The following is a 17,958-nucleotide window of genomic DNA, read 5'->3' on the forward strand; positions in this document are numbered from 1 at the left end:
ACAATAAAATATCTAGGGCTAAAGTTTGGGGCCGGTGGGGGGGGGGAATATATTACAACTTTGGCCTTTTTTCCCTATCCAAGGACTCCGGAGATCTTGCAAAAGGGAGACCTAGAATCTTTTGACCATAAATTCCAGCCCAGCCATAACGGATATTTTCCATCCACGATTCTTTGCAGCCACTATTACTAGATTGCAAACGCGCAAACATCTCTAGGACCCCGGGTTCCTTTCTGTTTCTTTATGAATGAACCGGGTCTAGTGCGCGCATGCGCAACTCCTTTTTCTCCCGCTCCACGTGAGGCCCGCCCTTCCCTCCTGCTAACGGCTCCGCCCCTATCCTTTCTAATGAACCAATGGCAAGCGGCCTGGGGGGCGGAGCCCTGAGCGGCGCGGCAGTGTAGTTCCCCGGTCGCCCGGCTCCCTCGCCTTAGTCTTGCTGTGTTGTGATCACGTGGCCAGCTCCGGGCGCGGCGCTTGTTTTGGTTTCCCTCTAGCTTGCCCCTGGCAGCTTTAGAGTGAGCGACTTTCCAGTGCTGGTTGCCACACCTGCCTGCCTGCACTACGACTTTCTCTTCTTGGGGCTCTCTCAGCTCCAAGTTCTGCAAGCCCCTCGGGGCCGGCTCCTGCCATGCCGTTAGTTCGCTACAGGAAGGTGGTCATCCTCGGATACCGTTCTGTAGGTGAGTCTCCGTCTAGGGCAGAGCACCGATGCACCGCGGCTTTGTGGCCAGAGGAGGCGCACTGCCGCGGGAAGGCGACCCATGGAGAAATGGTGGCATCCTCAGAACCAGCTTGTAGAGCGAGGACTGAAAGGTTGGAGTGGAAAAGGCTGGGGTGGTGGTAGTGTGGAAGGCGGCAGGAAGCTGGAGCATGGAAGAGTTAACATGGGCTTATTGCTTGAACACCACAGTGGTCCTCAGCGTTCGTTACTCTGAGGGGTGGAGGTGGGGGCAGGATTTGATGGCGGGGGCGCGGTCTGGGTGGGGCAAGTCTCAGGTGTCGGATGCAAGGCTGACTGAATCCTGGGGAATCCGGATCTTCCCAGGAGTGGGGTGGGGAAAGACAGCAGGAAAGGCTTCCTGCGTCGCTACTGTATGCATCCGGTGGCCAAGGTGCAGAGACCTGGGGCGAAAAGAGGGTGAAGGAGTCTAAGGGAAAGCATTGCGTGGGGCATTCACAGGCTAGGATGCTAATTCGGGGTTTCCTTTAGTCCAGGGCCACAGCCCGAAAGGACAGAGGAAATGAATGTGGATGGGTGATTTGGCTACAATTACCTCTGCTTCCCACAGGGAAGACATCTTTAGCACATCAATTTGTGGAGGGCGAGTTCCTGGAAGACTATGATCCTACTGTGGAGAATAGTGAGTAGATTTCTCCCCTTGGGGTGGGGTAGGGAGGGCTTGGGTGCCCCACCCAAGGCCACACTTGGGGATTTTCTGGGTGCCAAAGGGATGGTTTAATTAGATATGAAATCTAATCTCTTCTCTAGCAATCCTGTTTTGGGAGTGGAGCTAGAGTGTGCATTTTCCAAGATACTGAGTTCAGGATACTGCGTGTGTAGGCAATAAGAAGCCTAACCTTGTATCTTCAAGTTTCCTGGAGAGCTCCTTGAACTTGGCCCATCTGTGTTAATATATAGGGGCACAGAGCGCTCGCCCTACAAGGCACCTCACAGTCAAGTTTTCTTTTCTTTGCAGCTTACAGCAAGATAGTGACTGTTGGCAAAGATGAGTTTCACCTCCACCTGGTGGACACAGCAGGGCAGGTACCAGCTGGGGGTAGGGTGTTTAACTGTGGCCGTTCAGTCTTGGGAGATGAAGTCTGGTAGCCTTGGAGGCTCACCTGTAAACTAGTATTAAAAGAAAAGCATTTCAGCAGTATTTCAGTGTGCAGTGCTGTTTGGAGCTACTCTATAAACACTTGTTGGATAGAAGTGACTGGAGTAGGGAGTGCCACAGGGAGGGTCCCCAGGATGCAGCCCACCAAACTTGGCCATCTGAGTGTTGTGAATCAAGGTATTGATGTTTCTATTTCTTGTCAGGACGAGTACAGCATTCTGCCCTATTCATTCATCATCGGGGTCCATGGTTATGTGCTTGTGTATTCTGTCACCTCTCTGCATAGGTAAGTGACCAAGGTTGAGAGTGGGGGACTTGGGAGGACCTGAGGGCTGTCCCAGAATAAAATTGTAAGATTCTGTTCTTGTGTTTAAAGCTTCCACGTCATTGAGAGTCTGTATCAAAAGCTACACGAAGGCCACGGGAAAACCCGGTACGTGGCATGGGGGATAAAGACATAGTGTGGACCCCAGGGAAGAGGGAGGGCAGAGGGGAGTACTGATCCAAATTAAGGAGGAAGCCGGGACATAGATCCTGTCTGGTTTGATGGGGAGTTGTCCAGCTATGATGTGAAGGAGGTTGGGGTCCATGAGGAACAGAGGGGATTCTGTTGTAACTGCTATTTCCTCCCAGGCTGCCAGTGGTGCTGGTGGGAAACAAGGCCGATCTCTCTCCAGACAGGTATGGAAATCTCTGTAGCTTAAGGCAAAGGAAAGTGAGCTGGTCTAGGAATGAGTCAGGCTCTTGTCCTGGCTCTGCCACTGATTTGAACCAGTCATTTTACCTCTTCATTTCTAACTTGAAGGTTAAGACAAAATGATCCTTCTGTCTCAAAAGCTATAATTTAATATTTCAAGCCTCAGTCCTAGGCTCCTTTGTTTTCTTGTATTTTCTTCTTCCCTAAACCTTCTCCCAAACCTTGGAGTGAGATGAGTCAGAGGAAGTCTAGTTTCTGTGAAGATTTTTCAGAGAACATGGGGCTCATTGCTATTCTTCATTTTCATGTCCTGAATTTGCTTCTAGGGAGGTCCAGGCTGTTGAGGGGAAGAAGCTGGCAGCATCCTGGGGTGCAACATTTATGGAGTCATCTGCTCGAAATAATCAGGTACTGGACCTGAAGAGTAGGAAGGTGGTGGGGGTAGCAGTGTTTTTCTTTTTATGCCACTGCTTGGCGGTGGGGATGGTGGGGGAGTGGGGCTTTCACCTGAGAGTTGCGTGGTATTGGCAGTGAATTCAACCAATTTTTTTTTTTTGCCCTGAATCCTTATCCCTTGCAGCTGACTCAAGGCATCTTCACCAAAGTCATCCAGGAGATTGCCCGGGTGGAGAATTCATATGGGCAAGAGCGCCGCTGCCATCTCATGTGAGCCCGGAGATGAGCCCTTGAGCAAGGGGCAGCTGCCTTGATTCTGCCCCTGGTACTTTCCAGGCTCCAGTGGGGGCTTGTGGGGGCACCCTCAGGACTTCACGGGTTTGTTTGGTTGCCAGCTGTGTCCCTGGCCCTCTAGGCACACAGTGAGGTACCCTCATGTTTGCACACTTACCCAGGCTCCAGTGGCCTGGTTGTCCATGTTTACAAAGAGGCAAGGATGTCTCATGGGCACTGTCCTCTAGCTCTGTTTTTGGTAAATAAATGAACTGTGATAACCTATGGGGTTGGGATATGAGTCCTGGGCATTGTTTATTCAGGACCCAGTCTCCTCTATAGGTTTTGGGTGTTGGCTGGGTGAGGGGAGTTGGGGACTCCTGAAGCGGAGCTGGCTCCCAGGAGTGACAATGTAAATACGCAAATAAACTGAGCAATCTTTTTGTAATTGACTTCTCTGTGTCTGGGGAGCACTCAGGGCCAGTATCTTCTTTTCTAAGGAGTGATGACTGTGGCCTTTGGTAGAGAATCAAGGTTTTTACTCCTCCAACTTTGTTCCTATTCCTTACCCCTCATTCATTCAGGACCATCACCCTAAGACCTACTACTTATCTTTCCCAACTTTCTTTTCTACCCTGTTCTCCCCATACAGGTAACCAACTGACTGCCACTCCCATCCAAATTCGCAGGCTCTCACAACCCCCTTAAACTACAGAAACACCGCCCTCTAGTGGCCAGCTGCCACAGGCTGCCCTACCTTCCCTCCTGGGGGCTTTGGGATTTGTTGGAACTCAGAGAGGATACCTTTGGGTTGGAAGAAAGACTCTTGTTCCTAATGATGTAAGAACTGTGAAGTAGTGTGAAGGTAGGGACTAAAGTGTTGCGAAGATTTTAACTTTTTAAGAGAGTTGAATAAAAGAAGAAATAATGCTCCGATCAACCCCCACTCCCTGACCCTCATCTCCCCAAGTGCCTTTCATTAAAATGGATGTTCTTTGCTTTTTTCATGCCTTTCACACTTTTGAAGTTGTGTTACCTTTTTCAGGTGTCAAAGGCTATTGCTTCTGTTTTTATTGAACCACCACCTCAGTAGGAGGATGGGTTCAGCTAGGGAAGTTTGGTCCTGCCTGCCTTTACCCTCACCCCTTCCCCAGCAGCCTTAGGGCCTAAGTGGCCTAATACCTCCGACGACGACTTATAAGGGTGGCCTGAATGGTATCCTTCACAGGAAAGGCACAGAGTTCTGCCAACTGGGAGAGCCTGAGGTACTCTGTCAACGCACCTAGTTGGGAAAAATGGACAAAATCTGGGTGTGATTTTTAGCTATGACTTTGTTATTGCCTGGCTCCAGGCTAGTTGGGCTTATAATTGGGGGTGGCGGTCTGTCATGCTTGTTTTTAAAAGTCCTGCCAGCAGCTTTTGCATCTCTGTTAGAGGATCTAAAAAGAAATAAGGGCTGCAGAAAAAAGCATAGTCCAAAGAGCAATCTCTTAGGGGCTCAGGAGTCTCTTTAGGGTTCTCATCACCCTCTCTCCTTACACTAATATTAGGTCTTTTTGCACATCGGACCTGGAATTCTCATTACAGGTATCTATACTATTGTTATGTCCATGAGGTTTGAAATGGAATAACAAATATCAGGTTTTCGAGAGGCATATCAAACAATCTCAAAGCCTGATAGTAGTAAAGAATAGTGGTTAATGGCTGGGTTAAAAGAGTTACTCTTCCACTTACCTGTGTGACGCTGAGCCTCTGAACCTCTCTTAGTTTCTCATTTATTAAGTGTAGTTAAACCTTCCTCATAGGATTGAGGTAAGAAAACTAAGGTGATACATGAAATGCTTAGCATAGGTCCTCATACATAATAAACCCTTGCTGCTGGCTATTGTGTATTTGAAGTTTTTCTGGCGAGGGTCTGCCTCCTGGCCTCTGGGTGCAGAAAGTAGGGAGAGGCCTTCTATTTACAGGTGAGGAGTTACTGCTGGACTTTTTTGCTGAATTAGACCTGAATGGTCAGTGCAGAGCGTATGTCAGTATCTGGCTAGCCAAGACATACCTAGTCCTGATCCCTCCTATGACCCTGGCCAGAAGGCATTTAGGTCTGCTGCACTGTCCAATATAAAAGCTACAAGTCATATATTGCTATTTAGTTTTAAAATTTTATAAAATTAAAAGTTCCTCAGTTGTACCACTTACTTTTCAAAGTACCCAATAGCTACATGTGACTAAGCCACATGAGTGTATAGGGCATTTCTATCATTGCAGAAAGTTCTATTGGACAGCACTGTAAACCCCTTCCCACAAAACCAGCCCTGCTGCACCTGGTTTGCCTGCGTCTTTCTCCACATATTAAAATAAAAATTAAAAATTAAAAAAATATATATTTATATACACATACACACATCCTAGGACAAACATGGCCATTGGCTTGCATTACGCAAGGCTCAACTTCTCACTAGATGTGGTTTGTTGAACAATTTTTTTAGTCTCAATCTCTTCATCTGTAATATGGGCATAATTCCACATTAATTCATAACGAGGGTGAGGAATAACTAAGAATATATTAAGTATCCAGCACATTTGTTAATTTGTCTCCTCCTGTCTATCCCATGGGTAGAGTTAATGCAGAGAAGTCATTCCAATCCTTTCTCATCCAGACTAATAGGGGGGCGGGGGGGGATGGTCCCTGCAAGCTGTTTTGGGATCTTGCGTAGAATAACAGTACTCTGGCCAGGTAGCAAGGCTGCAAGTTACATGCCCTCTGTTTACTAAAAAAGGGGGGGCGGCTGGGGAGCAAAGGCCCTGAAGATTCGGAAAGAAGGGCCGAGGCTGGGAGCACCCGGGAAAGAAGGGGAAACTCTGCATTTCTGTTTTGACAGGGGAGGTGATTGTGGAGGCACTAACAGTCCTCTTTCCTCTCGAGGGGGGTTGAGAGCCAGAAGGAACGACTAGCGACTCGTTCCGCTTTCCTTTAGGCCCCCGAACGTGGCAGGAACCCACCCTTTGCAGCGCCAGGCGCCGTGCCTCACTTTCTCCATTTGCGGACTCCAGTTCCCAGGATGCAGAGCAGCAGCCAATCTCCAGGCTCTTCTTCCATCCCCCTCCCGGGAAAGATTGCTCCTGGCCAAGGCAAGGGGCAGTTAAGAGTTTCAGGGACCGATAACTCCAGCGAACGGAGTTAGAAAGTGCCCAGAGTCCTAGTTTCACTAGCCGGGTGGTAAAGGAGGCAGTTCCAGGGCCGGGGCGAGGAGGAGGGGGGCTTCATTCCCACGTGTCTGCACAGCGGCCGGCCCGGCGCAGTCGGGGTTAACCTATGGCGGAGGGATCCCGCTGCGTGTGCGTAGAACTGCAGAGTCACAGCCTTTCCTCCGAGAGGACCGGATCCCTCCGCCGCTCCGCTCCAACACAAAATAGGGCCGCGTCTTCTCCTTTCTCCCCTTCTGGAGTGGGGTTCCCGGGGCAAAAGGGCCACCCGGATCTCGCGCCGGAGGCTTCCTGAATCTCCACGACCGCTGCCGAGATCTCGGGCCAGGAAATAGCCCCTTCGCAGGAACCACCCTACCGGCCGAACAGGAGGCGGAGGGGGGGGAGGCGGAGCGGCGCCGCGCTGCACTACTTTCCTCTCCGGTTGCAAATGGCTGCCTCGTTCCCCACTTTCCGCTCAGTTTCCTGACCCCCCGGCGCCGGGAGCCGGGGTTGGGCCATGCACCTCTAGGCCCCCCGCGATCACAGCCAGCCGGGGGTTGAGGGGGTGCCGCCGATCAGAGCCGGCCAGGCCGGGGGCGGGGCAGCTCCCGAGGCCAGAGGGGAAGGGAGGCGAGCGCAGGGCCTGGAGCGGCCGGAGGGGAGCGGGCAGAGGGCTCGCACCGCCCGCCCCTTCCTCTTCCTCGCCCACCTACCCTCCTCCCTTCCCCGGGGGGAGCAGAAGGTGGGGGGCTCGAAGCCGCCGAGGGAGAGTGCTCGGGGTCGAGGAGCCCAGCGCTGGGTGTGTGTCAGGTTCAGCCCCGCGGCCCCGCCGGCTCCGTGTCGCCGTAGCTCGCGCGGCCCCGGAGCGCCGGCCCGAGGGGGAGAGGGGCTCGGCGCTCCTGCGAGGGTCTCACGTTCCATCCGGGCCCGGCGCGGCGGCGCGGCATTCCTTCCGGGCTGCTGGGGAGGCGCCTCGACGTTCCATCTGGAGAGCCTCGACGTTCCGCCCGAGCCCGGCGCGGGCGGCCGGGGCGCTGGCCCGGCCCTAGGACTGAGAGGCCGCCCGGCGACGCGGATGCGGAGCCTGCTCGCCCAAGATCAAAGCCACCGGTGCTCTCTTTGTGTCCGCTCGGGATTCGCCGCCCTGGGGCTGTCCATGGAAACCTAAACTGCTGGAACCCGAGGAGAGAACCCTTCTTCGGCTTCTTGCTTTTTTTGAGGGGGGGAGGGTGGCCACTCCGACCTGGATTTACCGTTCTTGGCCCCCTTAAGCCCCCCCGTGCGGGGGGCGGCGGTGATCGCTCTGGCGGTTGGAGGTCGGGGAGCGGCCCGGGCTCTGGCCATGTTCTCGGATGAGGATTTCTGGATCGCCCTGTGAAGAGGTGAGTGAAGTCCGCCCGGCCAGGGCCCAGAAAGGGTTGGACTAGGGGCATAGCCAGATGGACTATCTTGGCCCGAGCTGGCCTGTAGGTTGGAGAAAGGGGTGCCAGAGCTGAGGAGGGTTCCTTTGGCAGGGTCTGTCAAGGGAACCTGAGCCAGTCGCCAGAGGAGAACCGAGGCCTGGCGTCCTGGGGTGTGCCTCTTTAAAGACTGGGGGTTTCAGGGAACCACGGGAGTTTGGGAACCTGGCCAGAAAGTCTCTCTGCCTGTTTATTTTTGTGTTGGGGGGAGCTCTACTAAACTAGGACCCAAGCCCTGATGCCAGCACCAATCCCAGTCAGCTGCTTCTCCTTCAGGGTTCCTTGTGGGCCTTGGGAATAGAACAACTTGGGAGCGGGGGTAGGGTGCCACTACCAGGTCAGACTTAGTGCCAGGTTGGACTTTAAGGTTGTTCTTGCTCATCCGGGCACCGAGAGCAGTCTCTGGGAGACTCAAGGAATCCTGATTCCTGCACTAGGCCTTATTTCACCGTGCACGGGGCAGAGTGTGTAGAAACTGACTATTGTGATGAAGGAGGTGGCTGGGGCAAGAAGGAGGCGGGGCTGGGGGCAGCTCTGGCCTTGCTGGTCAACTTTAAACTACCCCTGCCTGGCAAAGTGACCCCAACCGGGCCTAGTGCTGTCTTAGCCTGCTTTGCCTTCCCTCCTCTCAGGATGAACATAATCTCTAGGGGATTATAGAGGAGGCCGTTGAGATTTGCTCCCTGCGAATGTGGGCTGCAAAAAATGGCTTTTGTCTCCCGCTTTCTCCAGGCCTGGTCGCCCATAAGTCTCTGGCCAGTCCTGCAGGGCCCCTCCCAGACCTCGCCAACCTTTTTCAGTCAGGGAATGTTAACTAGTCCTATGATCCTGTCCCAACTCTGCAGAATAGGGTGGCCTGTACCTCTTTGTAGGAGGAATGACCTGATAGGAGCATGTCTCTGAAGTCAGTGTTTTCAGCCCTGGCAGGAGGTATTGGGGAGAAGGGGTGTGTGGGAAGGGTGCAGCATGAGCCTAATGCCTCTGGACCCTGGGCTGGGACAGCCCCTTTCACAGCTGTCATGCTGCCCAGCCAGGATTTGGCTGCTGTATTTTGCTCCCTCACTCTGCCCCCTCCAACATACAGAGGCTCGACCACTTTGAGCCTGGTCTTGGAAAGGACAGAATAGGGGTTTGCCCTTGAAAGGTTTTTGGGTGGTAATCCTGAGGTGAGAGGTGGCACAGGGGTGCTGAAATGAGGCTAGCTGTCACCCATGCTGTCTGCCCTTGCCTTCTGTTGAGGGCCTCTCCGGCTGTCTGTCCCTAAAGAACTTCCTTAAGAGACACCACTCCTTTTTGGCTGTAGTTGACCCTAGGATGACCCAGGGATAGTTCGGAGGGTCTCCGGAGCCCCTGTTAACCATTTGGGTTCTTCCCTGGAGGGCCAGCCCAAAATGGGGGTGGGGAGAGGTGTGGTTTGATTCTCAGGCTGGGAACCAGGAAGTCCTGAGTCCTACAGAAGAGCTGTTCACTCAAGGGCCTGCTTCAGCCTTTCACCTCTCCAAGCCTCCATTTCCCCTTTGGCTGGCATAATGGAGTTAAAGCTTTTGGTCTGGGGTGGAGGCAGGGACAAGAGTGGGTTGAGATGAATCCCTGGCTTCTTCCTTGCTGTCCTGGGCCTCTTCAGCCTGGATCAAATGGACCTACCACGGTTTCACTCCCTAGATCTGTGTTTCTCTGGGATCCTTAGTTCCCTTGAGGAAGCCTGGCCAGGCCTTAGCCCAGTTTAGATCTGGGGAAAAACCCTTGGTTATATGTGTGTTTCTGGCTGTGAATGCTGGGACAGGGGAACCTGTGGTTTTTATTTGCTTAGATCTGTTCAGGGGCCTGACAACTAGCACTCAGCATTAGGGGGCAGGTGCTGGACTGCTGGATAGGGAAATGGAACTCCTTAGAAGAGCCTCTGGATTCTCTTTGGTCCAGCTTGGAGGACACTCAACGCTTGGCTTATCTCTCATCTTCTATGATCCCATAAATGAGGCTGCAGCTTTGGAGGATGTTGGTACTGTTTCCCAAGGCTAGATGAAGGTGGTTTCTGCACCTCCCCAGGCAGTGCCAGCTTTACCAGCTTGAGAGGGCTGCGCTTGGGGGAGGGCGGAGGAATTTGTCCCTCTGGCCTTGTGTGAGGCAGTCCTCCCACCCACTGCGCTATCACTGTTGCTTTTGATTTCTTGCTGTTTGTGACTCCTTTAGCCTCAACTTTGAGAGCACAACAGTTGGAAGCTCTTGGGGGCATTTATTTAGTGGTAAGGTAACAGAAAAGTTGCACATGTTTAAGAAACTTTGAAGCCTTCTGGGTGTGGTCAGACCTTGAATGGCTGAATAGGAAGAGCAGCCTAGCTGGTGCCCTGACCTCCAACCCCTACTTCACATAGGTGGCTTCTAGGGGGCCCTTGAAGTGCCAGAGCATCTTTTCTCTGGGCTGGCTAGATGACCGCCCTCCTTTCCTTTTAGGTGTGATTATGTGAGTGACAGGTTTGGGAAAGAGATGATCTGAGAATAAAGGTAACAGGTATCAGGTGATATTTCACTTTCCCAATCTAGTAGAATCTAATAGTGTAAAGGGAAAAAAGTAAAAATTTCCCTTCCTGTGGCATGTCCCATGAGGCCCATTACCAGTCTCTGGAAATGGAGTGTTAACTCAGGGAAAGAGCACTGATAGTGTGGTTCTTAGGTAATTGATTTATGGATCCTGGGCACCTTTGAGGGTTCCCCCAGTCTCAACTGCCCCATGCACTCAACCCCAAGTGGCTGACTGGGGTATTTGGTGTGGGGAGAGAGGCTTGTCTTTACAAAGGTTGGTGTGGTCCTTCTGGGTGAATAAGAGGAGTGGAAAAGGTGAGAGAGAAATTTCTCAAACTTTCATTTAGAGTTCTGTAACCTGCTTTACCTGCTATGGGAAAATTATACTTTCTATAGTTTCTCTGCTTAAGCCCCTACTCTTCCCACTAAGAGCTGTTGGCACCTGTCCCTTTCTTCCTTCTATAGGACCCCTTTCCTCTTCCTCAGCTCTTTAATTCTTTACTTCTTTTTTGTACTGTGTTTATTAGTTTCCTCTGAGATTTAGGAAAATATGCCCAAAGGTGTGGATCTTGACCTTCTTAAGTGTAACTTCAGGTGTTGCATTTGGCTCTGGGATAGGCAGGCATATCTTAGAAGAGGGGACCGTTACCCCCCACCCCCATAGTGTGTGTGGAAACCCTGCCTGACGGAAGAGGAAGGAAGCTGCTTTGCTGTGTCCTGCCCCCGTTTAGAACAGCTCCAAGTGGCTGTGTGCTTCCTGAGACTACAACTCCCAGCATGCCTAGCGTCAGTCCTGGCTACACATGCTCAGTAACTCTTAAGGCCCACTTCTGTTAACTTCTAGGGACATCTGAGGAGGAAGGGCAGTTGGCGTTGCCAAGGGCAACAACCTGAGGCCTTCAGGCTGGGTGAGAACTTGAGCTCAGTCATGGCAGGGGCCAGGGGGTGGGCCTGAGCTAGATTTAGATGGGCGGTGAGTGGGAAATGGGGAGTTTTTTCTTTTAGGATTGGAATATTCTGGTTGAAACCAGTGGAGGTGGGGGAGATCCCTCCATAGCTGGACTTTCGTTCCAGTAACATGTTCTACATCTTGCAAGATCCCAAATTTTGTCTCTGGTAGAAGGATTTCAGCTGAACTCAGACTTCTTGGTTTATGACTACTCCTGGGTTGGCACTGAAAGACCTCTAGGATGGTAGCTGACTTGAGAACTGAGGGAAAAGTCCAAGGGATAGGGCCTGCCAGAAGCCAAGAACTCAGATGTGAGGCAAAGGGTGGTACTAGATGTAGATTGTGGGTGCTTCTGGTTGTCCTGGGAAGTCTTAGACAGGAGGTGGGAAGTGGATCCCCCGGACATTCAGAGTGGAAGAAGAGGATATGTGTTAATTGGAGGGGAAGTAGACGGTGGGACAAGGGTTGGAGAGAAGGATTTTCCTTGTCATCAGTACAGGAGTTTGTAGGTGTGATTTTGCTCTGATTTCTATAGGTTCTAGATAACATTAGCTGCCTTCTCCTCAGGATTTGGAGGAAAGTGTTTAGTGGGAGAACTTCCTAGACAAATAGATATCTCTTGGCTCTGACAGGTCTCCCCGAGAGGGCTCTGCCCAGTCGGAGAGAGGGATGGACAGCCTGAAGCCGCCTGGTGAGGATAAAGATTCGGAACCAGCAGGTGGGTAGGACAAACCCTGGATTTCTGTTCTTCCCAGGAAATCTTAGATTTCTGGTCCTAGCACAGGGACAGAAGCTAAGTCTGTCTGGTAGACAGGTAATAATTGAACAACTTTGTTCTTTGGGACAGAAGTTGAAATGCCGTCACTGTTATCCACCAAGGGTTTTGGGTAATCTCATGGGTCTGATGAGTGGACTGGTATTAAACAGAGGATAATGGCTGATACATGTTTCTTCTCTGTCTGTTCATTCAGCTGATGGACCTGCAGCCTCCGAGGAGTCAGGTGCCACTGAGCCAGATCTTCCCAAACCACATGTTGGGGAGGTCTCTGTGCCCAGTTCTGGGGGTCCCCGGCTTCAGGAGCCTCCCCAGGACTGCAGGTAACTAATTTGGGGAAATGAGGATATGAGGATGTATGAAGACTTGATTTGAGCATCTGGGGCTTTCAAAGTGGAAGATTTAGGAAATGAGTGTTCGGGAAGCATAAGTGTGCCAAATCATGGGGTTGTTGAGGGTGCCCGTGGGCAGGACCGGCGTGGTGCTGATGCTTGTGTGTTCACAGCGGGGGTCCGGTGCGGCGTTGTGCTCTCTGTAACTGCGGAGAGCCCAGTCTACATGGGCAGCGGGAGCTACGGCGCTTTGAGTTGCCATTTGACTGGCCCCGGTGTCCCGTGGTGTCCCCTGGGGGGAACCCAGGGCCCAGTGAGGGAGCGCTTCCCAGTGAGGACCTATCACAGATTGGTTTCCCTGAGGGCCTGACACCTGGCCACCTGGGAGAACCTGGAGGTAAGGGAAGGGAAGTGGGGTAGCTGACTTGGGGAGGAAATGGGGTAGGGGCTAGGTGGTCCTGAACCAGGGATCACGTTCTTGTTAACTGTTTTCCCTCTTTCCACTTATAAAGGGTCCTGCTGGGCTCACCACTGGTGCGCTGCGTGGTCGGCAGGCGTATGGGGGCAGGAGGGCCCAGAACTATGTGGTGTGGACAAGGCCATCTTCTCAGGGATCTCACAGGTGGGGCGGGGGCCAGGGAGTGGCACAGGCAAAGGGCAGGGTGGGCAGGGGGCATACTGGGGTAGATCTGGTGCCTGGCCTGTGGCTCTGGAGAGAGCTGGCCAGTGCTGAGGCTTTGTCTCTACTCTGGCAGCGCTGCTCCCACTGCACCAGACTTGGTGCCTCCATCCCTTGCCGCTCGCCTGGATGTTCACGTCTTTACCACTTCCCCTGTGCAACTGCCAGCGGTTCCTTCTTATCCATGAAAACACTGCAGCTGCTATGCCCAGAGCACAGTGAGGGGGCCGCACATCTGGGTGAGGAGTCCCGCCCCTTGGACAGAGGACGCGTGGGGGTCCATGGCTGCTGGGGTTTTTATGCTCTGCAAAGCGCTCTGAAGTCTGTAATTACGTGCTGTCAGTCTGCCCCATGAAAATAGGCGTGGACTCTGAGTGCAGTGGCTTTGCCTGTCTCATTTACTATGGTCTCTGCAATGCCTGGGTTTTCCAGGTGGCACTAGTGAGTGGTAAAGAACCTGGCTGCTAGTGTAGGAGAAGTTAGAGATGTGGGTTTGATCCCTAGTTGGGAAGATCCCCTGGAGGAGGGCCTGGCAACCCACTCCAGTATCTTTGCCTGGAGAATCCCATGGACAGAGGAGCTTTGTGAGCTACAGTCCATGGGGTCTCAAAGAGTCGGATATGGCTGAAATGACTGAGCATACATGCACAATGCAGTGCCTAGAGCAGTGCCTGGCATATGTTAGGCAGACACTTAGAAACCTTGTTCATTCTGTGTCTGTGGAATGCCAGTTATGTAGACAGCACTGTGCTGAGTCCTATAAGGAATCCATAGCTGACCTGTGTCATCCTTCCCTTCCTACTGCAGAGGAGGCTCGCTGTGCAGTATGTGAGGGGCCAGGGGAATTGTGTGACCTGTTCTTCTGTACCAGCTGTGGGCATCACTATCATGGGGCCTGTCTGGACACTGCTCTGACTGCCCGCAAGCGTGCTGGCTGGCAGTGCCCTGAATGCAAAGTGTGCCAAGCTTGCAGGTAAAAGTGGGAGGGCAGGAGGGAACCTTAGATGAAGCACAGGTCAGGGTTGAAAGGAGGGCAGGGAGAACCCTGTTACGTGTCCCCGCAGGAAACCTGGGAATGACTCTAAGATGTTGGTCTGTGAGACGTGCGACAAAGGATACCATACCTTCTGCCTGAAACCACCAATGGAGGAACTGCCTGCTCACTCTTGGAAGTGCAAGGTGAGTGTGCCCCAGTGCTGCCTTACTCTCCCTAATTCCGCCTCCTGCAGTGCCGCATGTTTCTCTGTTGGGACACGCCTTGTGCTCTCCTCCTCTCCTGTCTGACCGGTGGCCATTTTGCTTGTTCCCTTCCACTAGGCATGCCGGGTGTGCCGGGCCTGTGGGGCAGGCTCAACCGAGCTGAATCCCAACTCTGAGTGGTTTGAGAACTACTCGCTCTGTCACCGCTGTCACAAAGCCCCGGGAGGACAGCCTGTCAGTTCTCTTGCTGAACAGCACCCCCCGGTCTGTAGCAGGTAAGTGGTGTGGATTGGCAGAGGTTGGGAGGGGGCCTGGGAGGCAGGGGTTGTGTTCAAGCAAACAGCCTTTGAGAGGAGGGCCCTTGGGTAAGCAGTACATTCCAAAGCATCTGTGCCTCACCCCTGTGTGCTCTAGAGGGGTCAGTAGGTGATGCGAGTCTGCTTCCTGTGCCCTCTGCAGATTCTCACCCCCAGAGCCTGGCGCTACCCCCACCGATGAGCCCAATACTCTGTATATTGCGTGCCAAGGGCAGCCAAAGGGTGGACACGTGACCTCTATGCAACCCAAGGAACCGGGGCCCCTGCAATGTGAAGCCAAACCACTAGGTGAGTAGGGTTTGAGGGTTCCTGAAAGTAATCCCCTTCTATCCTGTGGCAAGGGCCAATCTCTGCTTTGCCCCGACCCTGTACTTGCTGTGGGGGTGCAGCTGAGCTAGGTAGGAGCAGAGTGTGTTATGTCTGCAGGGAGAGAAGGGGCCCAACTTGAGCCCCAGTTGGAGGCCCCCCTAAATGAGGAGATGCCACTGCTGCCCCCACCTGAGGAGTCGCCCCTGTCCCCACCACCTGAGGACTCACCCACGTCCCCGCCGCCTGAGGCATCGCGCCTGTCCCCACCGCCTGAGGACTCACCCCTCTCTCCACCGCCTGAGGAGTCTCCTCTGTCTCCCCCACCTGAGTCACCACCCTTCTCTTCCCCAGAGGACTCCCCCCAACATCCCCCACTTGATACACCCTTACCCCCACCACCTGAAGCGTCACCCTTGTCCCCACCACTGGAGGAGTCTCCTCTGTCCCCTCCCCCCGAGGAATTGCCTACTTCCCCACCACCGGAAGCGTCTCGCCTGTCTCCACCACCGGAAGAGTCACCCATGTCTCCGCCACCTGAAGAGTCACCCATGTCTCCGCCACCTGAGGCCTCCTGTCTGTTCCCACCATTTGAGGAGTCGCCCCTGTCCCCTCCACCCGAGGAATCTCCTCTCTCCCCGCCACCTGAGGCCTCACGCCTATCCCCACCACCTGAGGACTCACCCATGTCCCCACCACCTGAAGACTTGCCTATGTCCCCCCCGCCTGAGGTGTCCCGCCTGTCCCCCCCGCCTGAGGAGTCTCCCCTGTCACCGCCACCTGAGGAGTCTCCCACATCCCCTCCACCTGAGGCTTCACGCCTGTCCCCTCCACCTGAGGACTCCCCCACATCCCCGCCACCTGAAGACCTGCCTGCTTCCCCGCCTCCGGAGGACTTGCTCGTGTCCCCGCCGCTGGAGGAGTCACCGCTATTGCCACTGCCTGAGGAACTGCGACTCTGCCCCCAGCCCGAGGAACCACACTTGTCTCCTCAACCTGAGAAACCGCGCCTGTCTCCTGCACCCCAGGAGCCACGTCTGTCCCCTGCATCCCAGGAGCCGCGTCTGTCCCCTGCATCCCAGGAGCCGCGTCTGTCCCCTGCACCCCAGGAGCTGTGCCTGTCCCCCGCACCTGAGGAGCCACGCCTGTCCCCCACACCTGAGGAGCCACTCCTGTCCCCCGCATCCCAGCAGCTGTGCCTGTCCCCTGCTCCCGAGGAGCCACACCTGTCCCCCGCACCCCAGCAGCCGCACCTGTCCCCTGCGCCCGAGGAGCCACACCTGTCCCCCGCGCCCAAGGAGCTGCGCCTGTCCCCTGCACCCCAGGAGCCCCGCCTGTCCCCTGCACCCCAGGAGCTGCACCTGTCCCCCGTGCCTGAGGAGCCACATCTGTCCCTTGCATCCGAGGAACCGCACCTGTTTCCCCAGCCTGAGGAACTGCGCCTGTCTCCCCGGCCTGAGGAACCATGCCTGTCCCCTCGACCTGAGGAGCCATGCCTGTCCCCCCAGCCTGAGGAACCACACCTGTCCCCTCGACCTGAAGAGCCCACTGAGGAGCCAGGCCTGTGCCCTGCATCTGAGGAATTGCCCTTATTCCTCCCACCCAGGGAGCCACCCTTATCCCCCGTGCTTGGAGAGCCGGCCCTGTCTGAGCCTGGGGAACCACCTCTGTCCCCTCTGCCTGAGGAGCTGCCGTTGTCCCCATCTGGGGAGCCATCTTTGTCACCTCAGCTGATGCCACCAGGTAAGGGGCTGTTAGTACCCTGTTACTCTGGGACGGTCTTAACTCTTTATGGCACATCTAATCTAAGAGCCTCTCTTTTCCTCCAGATCCTCTTCCTCCTCCACTTTCACCCATCATCACAACTGTGGCCCCACCAGCCCTGTCTCCGTTGGGAGAGTTAGAGTACCCCTTTGATGCCAAAGGGGACAGTGACCCTGAGTCGCCACTGGCTGCCCCCATCCTGGAGACACCTATCAGCCCTCCACCAGAAGCTAACTGCACTGACCCTGAGCCTGTACCCCCTATGATCCTTCCCCCATCCCCAGGCTCCCCGATGGGACCGGCCTCTCCCATCCTGATGGAGCCCCTTCCCCCTCATTGTTCTCCACTCCTCCAGCATTCCCTGCCTCCCTCAAACTCACCTCCTTCCCAGTGCTCTCCTGCCCTGCCACTGTCAGTTCCTTCCCCACTGAGTCCCATGGACAAGGCAGTGGAGGTCTCAGAAGAGGGTGAGCCACAGAAGATGGAGACTGAGAAAGCCCCAGAACCCGAGTGCCCAGCCTTGGAACCCAGCCCTACTAGTCCTCTTCCGTCTCCTCTGGGGAACCTTTCCTGCCCTGCACCCAGCCCTGCCCCAGCCCTGGATGACTTCTCTGGTCTGGGGGAAGATACAGCCCCTCTGGATGGGACTGACACTCCTGGTTCACAGCCAGAGGCTGGACAGACCCCTGGCAGTTTGGCTAGTGAACTTAAGGGTTCCCCTGTGCTCCTGGACTCGGAGGAGCTGGCCCCTGTGACCCCTATGGAGGTCTATGGCCCAGAATGCAAGCAGGCAGGGCAGGGCTCACCCTGTGAAGAGCAAGAGGAGCCACGTGCACCAGTGGCCCCGACCCCACCTACTCTCATCAAATCCGACATCGTTAATGAGATCTCCAATCTGAGCCAGGGCGATGCCAGTGCCAGTTTTCCTGGCTCAGAGCCCCTGCTGGGCTCTCCAGACCCCGAGGGGGGTGGCTCCCTGTCCATGGAGTTGGGGGTATCTACAGACGTTAGTCCAGCCCGAGATGAGGGCTCCCTGCGGCTCTGTACCGACTCGCTGCCAGAGACTGATGACTCGCTATTGTGTGATGCTGGGACAGCTATTGGAGGAGGCAAAGCCGAGGGGGACAAGGGGAGGCGTCGCAGCTCCCCGGCTCGTTCCCGCATCAAACAGGTGAGGGGCTATCCAGCTGCTGGATGTGTATGATGTCCCGTCACTGTCAGAGGTACGGTTCTGTGTCACTCACTGATACCTTCCCACCTGAC

At 54.5% G+C, this 17,958-nt stretch overlaps 2 protein-coding genes across 11 annotated transcripts in view; both read left to right on the top strand.

Annotated features, from left to right (window-relative positions):
• The first annotated feature begins 427 nt into the window (after positions 1-427).
• Positions 428-3,655, top strand: RHEBL1 (RHEB like 1). 2 transcript variants are annotated; one of them, XM_081596767.1, is made up of 8 exons: positions 428-683; positions 1,293-1,364; positions 1,701-1,768; positions 2,045-2,127; positions 2,218-2,274; positions 2,475-2,522; positions 2,865-2,946; positions 3,119-3,655. In XM_081596767.1, the coding sequence occupies exons 1-8, from the start codon at positions 632-634 to the stop codon at positions 3,206-3,208; spliced, it is 552 nt and encodes a 183-aa protein (XP_081452893.1). In that variant the 5' UTR covers positions 428-631; the 3' UTR covers positions 3,209-3,655. The 2 variants fall into 2 exon arrangements, with proteins under 2 accessions (XP_081452893.1, XP_081452894.1); XM_081596768.1 differs by lacking the exon at positions 428-683 and adding an exon at positions 709-816.
• Positions 3,656-6,726: 3,071 nt separating this feature from the next.
• KMT2D (lysine methyltransferase 2D) overlaps positions 6,727-17,958 on the top strand; it is a 40,220-nt gene continuing 28,988 nt past the window's right edge. For 7 of the 9 annotated variants that reach the window (XM_081596769.1, XM_081596774.1, XM_081596777.1 and 4 more), the window contains exons 1-12: positions 6,727-7,775; positions 11,955-12,040; positions 12,294-12,420; positions 12,603-12,826; positions 12,942-13,051; positions 13,185-13,347; positions 13,916-14,081; positions 14,173-14,287; positions 14,426-14,583; positions 14,768-14,913; positions 15,052-16,674; positions 16,761-17,866. In XM_081596769.1, coding sequence (XP_081452895.1) covers positions 11,992-12,040; positions 12,294-12,420; positions 12,603-12,826; positions 12,942-13,051; positions 13,185-13,347; positions 13,916-14,081; positions 14,173-14,287; positions 14,426-14,583; positions 14,768-14,913; positions 15,052-16,674; positions 16,761-17,866 — 3,987 coding nt within the window. In that variant the 5' untranslated portion in view covers positions 6,727-7,775; positions 11,955-11,991. Of the gene's footprint in view, positions 7,776-11,156; positions 11,282-11,954; positions 12,041-12,293; positions 12,421-12,602; positions 12,827-12,941; positions 13,052-13,184; positions 13,348-13,915; positions 14,082-14,172; positions 14,288-14,425; positions 14,584-14,767; positions 14,914-15,051; positions 16,675-16,760; positions 17,867-17,958 lie in introns of those variants that run through there. The other 2 variants (XM_081596776.1, XM_081596770.1) reach the window with 2 other exon arrangements.

Source organism: Giraffa tippelskirchi, chromosome 4 (assembly GCF_054371585.1).
Source record: "Giraffa tippelskirchi isolate mGirTip1 chromosome 4, T2T-mGirTip1v1.2.pri, whole genome shotgun sequence".
NCBI classification, from domain to species: Eukaryota; Metazoa; Chordata; class Mammalia; order Artiodactyla; family Giraffidae; genus Giraffa; species Giraffa tippelskirchi.